At 39.8% G+C, this 5,139-nt stretch overlaps 1 protein-coding gene across 1 annotated transcript in view; it reads right to left on the bottom strand.

The window, feature by feature from the left end:
* Positions 1–5,139, bottom strand: part of Cngb3 (cyclic nucleotide gated channel beta 3) — a 133,322-nt gene that overhangs the window by 1,285 nt on the left and 126,898 nt on the right. The window contains exons 14-15 of the mRNA XM_012517334.2: positions 2,873–3,019; positions 2,352–2,526 (exon numbers count right to left, since the gene is read on the bottom strand). Of these exons, the coding sequence (XP_012372788.1) occupies positions 2,352–2,526; positions 2,873–3,019 (322 nt within the window). The remainder of the gene's footprint in view (positions 1–2,351; positions 2,527–2,872; positions 3,020–5,139) is intronic.

A 5,139-nucleotide genomic window follows, 5' to 3' on the forward strand; every position in this document is an offset into this window, starting at 1 on the left:
GAGGAGGAGGAGGAGGAGGAGGAGAAGAAGAAGAAGAAGAAGAAGAAGAAGAAGAAGAAGAAGAAGAAGAAGAAGAAGAAGAAGAAGAAGAAGAGAACAAACAATGTGTACACACTTTAAGAAAAGAAAAAAAGCACGATGTTTTTTCAACAGATGGTGTTATTCTCATAGAGGACACCCTAGAGGATGTGGTACATCACAGAAAACCCACTACACTGCTGGCCCTTGGAGAAGGAAGGGAAAAAGTGTGTGCAGCCATCTCAGAGACCAAGGCTACCCAAGCTGCAGTTTGCTATACTGATAATTGTCTGGAAGCTGGTGGCCAATACTTTGAGTACCTCTTGTAATTGTGGGGCCCAAGGTAACTTGTATTCATCTCATGATGTCTCAACAAATTTAGTTTTAAAATATCCTGTGCAAGTTTTTCTTTTCCTGAAATGTGTATACAATTGTTTGGCAGACTCTACAGAGTGCAGGCTGCACTTAATTCTCTGAGTAGCCTCGATTGGTCTTGAAGTCATTATCTTCCTCCTTCAGCCTTCTGATTGACTGGATGACAGGTATGCCCCCATACCTGGCTGTTTTATTCATGGTGTAAAAGATCTAGGGCTATCCATTTCTTAGAGTTTTAGAGATAACATGATGGTTATACTTAGAAACCTTAATTCTTTTTTTTCCTCAATATCTGGTCTCATAGATTTTTAAAATGAAAATCAAAGAAATATAGAAACAAAAAAGAAAAAGCAGTAGCATTTCTTTATATTTCTAGGAATTAGAAGGCAGTTCAGTGTAAGCATGTAAGTCTGAACATTACCTTTTTTTTTTTTTGCCTTGAAAATAAATTGATCTTCTCCAAATTACTTAACATGGATCTTAGGTTCTTTCTCTATGACATAAAGGGCTTGAATGAACTCTGTGAGGCTTTACAGTTACTTCTTGCTTATGCTGTTTATGTTTATTAGCATGTTTGTTGAGCAGAATGATTACTTTCATTATGGTGCATTGGTCCATCTACACAGTGCATTTTAATTCTTTTTACTTCTCTTTGCCCTCTCATCCCACCCTCTTCTCTGTATCTCTAGATTCCTATCCCATTTGCAAAGGCTTTGACTCCCTATTTTGTATGATCTGTATTTTATTTTGCTCTTTAAATTGTTCATACTTTGAGTTTCTGCTCTAAAAGAAATCCTGTGATATTTGTATTATATGTCTCATTATTTTCACTCAGCATTATGATCTCAAGGTACATCCACACAGATAACTACAAATAACTCAGATCTATCATTCTTTATGACTAAGTAGTACTCTATTATATATATCACAATTACTTTACTAATCGGTTGATGGGCATGTAGGCTGCTTCCAAATTTAGCTGTTATGAATTGTACTGCTGTAACATGGTATGCCTGTATCACCTGGCTTTAAATTTTTATGAAATACACTGATAATATTTGTGAATGTATCTGCTCCCATGTGGCATACATATTTATATGTATGCATATATGTACATATACTATTATCTATTCATGGTAGTTTTGTTCTATAAAGTTGCCCCAGACATGAAATTGGCAGATACTGAATCATTGCTCCTTGAAAAGAAATACAAGGTTAGATTCCCAAGAGCCTTGGGTCATGACATTTAGGTCAAATAATCAATATATGTTTTGTATGCATTTAATTTGAGGAACTAATTTGAGTACTTGCTGATTCATTACATTGAGCTCATAGAGAACATATTGTAATTAATAACTGAATAAAACTTATCTGTACATATACTTTCTAAAATATGTTACTGTTATTGCAGTCAGAATCTCTGGACAGTATTTCCTTACTATGCTTGGGGATCATTTTAACACAAAAACATGCAAAAAACTGTGCAAAGTATTTCACCAAATATGCAGTGAAGGGGTCGCTTCTGTGCAGTATGAGAATGCACCAAGAAAGTGGGCTTTCCTTGTGCAGCCTTAGCCTGGAGTGTAGGCAGCAGGAAATGTTTTTTCAAGTCTGCAGATACATTTGTCTGAGAATGACTGCAAAATCATCATTAGTATTGATTTGGGGTTATACATAAATTACAATAAGAGGGTAGATTCACAAATACAGAGCCTATGAATACTGAGGATGGATATATTTATGAATATTATATATTAACCCATTTGTAATGAGCCATGACTATTAAATGTGATGATAGATAGGAATGTAGTTTAAATGATAAATGTGGTATACAGAGCAGTAATTGTTAGCATTAGATTCATCCAAATCACCCCAGTGCCTGATGGTGCTGAGCTGGGTATCCTTAGTCCAGAAGCCTCTCCATCACAGCCCTCCCTTCGTTCGCTTTGCCTCATTACCTGAGCAGTCTGTGCTCTCTTCAATCTGAGCAGTCTCCCAAGGTTTGCTTTTCCTCTGCCTCCCAGAAGAGCTTTGAACATTTTAGGTGTTTCTCGTTTTGATGGAGCAAAGAAGGCAAGCCCTTGTCTTGGTGGTGTTGCATCTTTGGGATCACCGTTCTGTTTTAAAAGTACTCTGTGGATGAGAGGGAAAAGCTGTTTGGATACTTATGTGATGTGTTTTGGCAAAATCTACCAGAAAAGAAAGGTGTTTTTTTGTTTGTTTGTTTGTTTTTTGGTGGAACCGGGGATTGAACTCAGGTCCTTGCGCTTGCCACTCAAGCGCTTATTCTACTGAGCTAGCTCCCCAAGGTAATGTTTTCTATGGATAAACTATTGGTGGGTAACCACATTAGTAGTTGTATTTAAGCATATCTCAAGGAGAAAGTTGACTATAATCATAACAAATTTATCTTCATCTTAGATCTCATAGAGTAAAACCAACTCTGTCCACTTCTGTTGGGGTTTAAAAACATTTGTACCTGGCTTTCTTCATGAGAAGTTTTTTAGAATCTGGATAATGCACTAGAATTTCTTGAAGGGTCCTTTTGTCTAGAGTTAAAAGATTGACAAACCCATGGGCTACCACATTGGCATTTCGACGGATTCCTCCTCCTGGTGCCAGAAGGCTACAAGAGAGAAAGAAAGTTTTGGTCACCAGTCTCATTCCTCCTTCCCTGATATCTTTTTAAAAATAAACAGCACATATTATCACCATTTCCGAGTACATTTGGGCCCATGTTTGAACCATGTCCTCCTTGAAGAAAAGAGCATTTTCCCCAGTGTGGCTCTTCAAGCCTTCCCAATAGAGAAGGAAGGAGAAGCTAAGAAACACTTGTAAGATCATAACACAGGGACCCCACTCCCCAAAAGGCTGAGACATAGTCATAACATTTTAGATTGCTTCCTTTCCCTCATTTGCTCATATTTAAAGGTTTCCTGTGTGAGAGTGAATTAGAGCTGACATGGAAGTGGAAGCAGTTGCTCTCTGAAGAGTACAACTGAAGGAAGTTTAGTCAACAGGGGAGCAGAAACAGAAACACAAGTGGACCCAGAAGCTTCTGGCGCCAACATTTATGTGAGGACTAAACACATGCCAGCTGGGTGTGATTCTGTGTACTGGTAACCCCGGTTACTCAGAAGGCTGATACAGGAGTATCAAAAGTGTGAGGACAGCCTGGAAATTTAGCAAGATCCTATTTGTTATCATTTGTGTCTTTTTGTCCCCCCACAGCCTCATGCAGTCATGGGGTGAACTTCTAGAGTTTGTAGTTAACTCATGATCCACTAGGGTTATGGGTGTGAGTAGTACCCCCAGCCTGGGTCATATAGCCTGAATGCAACTTAAGGGAAAGAAACTTGCTCTGTGAATCCATTGTTGCCACTGCTCCTACCCTTTTGATCTTTGCTCTTTGCTGCCACCATGAAAGGTTGCTGTCTGCCATGTGTCACTCTGCCTTGGAGCCAGCTGAGTATGGACTGAAACCTCCAGTAACTATGAGCTAAGCAAATCTTTCCTTCCTTCATTTTTAGTGTTGGGTATTTGACCTACCTATGAGAGAAAAATAGCTGAGACAGAATTTTGTAGCAGAGAAGTGGGCTTGTTGCTGTGACTAAATCTGACCTTGTGGATTAAAAGATTTTGGGAATGGTTTATGTGAGGAGATAGGAAAGGTTTGGAGATGTCACCTACAAGCAAAGCACTGGAACAACTTCAGCTGTTCTGTATTGGAGATTCTGGTCAGAGCTCGGAAGACCAGAAAGCTGATAGAAATCCTGCCTGTAAAGACCAGGCTGGGGAGGTTTCTTCTTGGAAGTACACTTGCATTTGTTGTTGGACTCTAGATGAGTTGTATTATGGCATGGCAGAAAGTTTTCCTGCATTTTGCTTGTGTCCAGAGACTTTTCCTGAGACTGAGATTAAGCATGTTGGACTGATTAATCTTTCAAAAGAAATTTCAAAGTAACTAAATATTGAGGCAGTAGCATGGCTATTGTTGGAGACTTTTAGTCTGATTTATGTTGAGAATCAAGAGCAAAGAGGCCAACAGGATGATTTAAAATGTTGAGAGTTTGTTAAGAAAGGAAGCTTCAACAAAGCTGTGGAATTTAAAGACAGAGATGAGAGAATCTCTATTGCCAAGAAGGAACAAGAGAAGGGTGGCCTGAGGGCATCACTGAGGACAGCAGGTCTCTACCCCTTTGCAGCCTCAGAATTGCAAGAGTGAAGGACTTTGCCTTGAGGGGAAAGCTGCAAAGCCCTATGTTCCAGAATGGCGGCAGCAGCCACACCAGATTTCAGAATAGTGCTGGCATAGAAAATTTGTTCCTTGGAATCAGGGTCAGAGTGTTCAGCAATCCAGGCACTCCACCCCTACAGCCAAGAGAGAAGAAAGCTTATCTACTGTTCCAGGTAGCAGCAGACATTGGCATCATCCATGTAGCATTGATTTTAGATGCATGCAGAATACAGGAGTTCTGGAGTTAAGAAGGCTATCACCTAGATTTCAGAAGAAGGCCCAGGAGACTAGGCAGTGTGCCCTGGGAGGGCACTATGTAAAGCTTTGAGAGAGAAGCCTATTCAGTGGAAACCCCAGAAGTTTGGAAAATCCAGGAATGTGTATCATCTAAGGGAAATTGCAAAGAGGGAGAAAGGCTGGTCTAAGAAAAAAGCCATGAAAGCTACCACCAAAAGTGTCATATGGGGCTGGAGAGATGGCTCAGTGGTCTAAAGCACCTACTTAGAACA

The sequence above is a fragment of the Octodon degus genome, unplaced genomic scaffold, assembly GCF_000260255.1.
Source record: "Octodon degus isolate 3935 unplaced genomic scaffold, OctDeg1.0 scaffold00165, whole genome shotgun sequence".
Lineage (NCBI taxonomy): Eukaryota > Metazoa > Chordata > Mammalia > Rodentia > Octodontidae > Octodon > Octodon degus.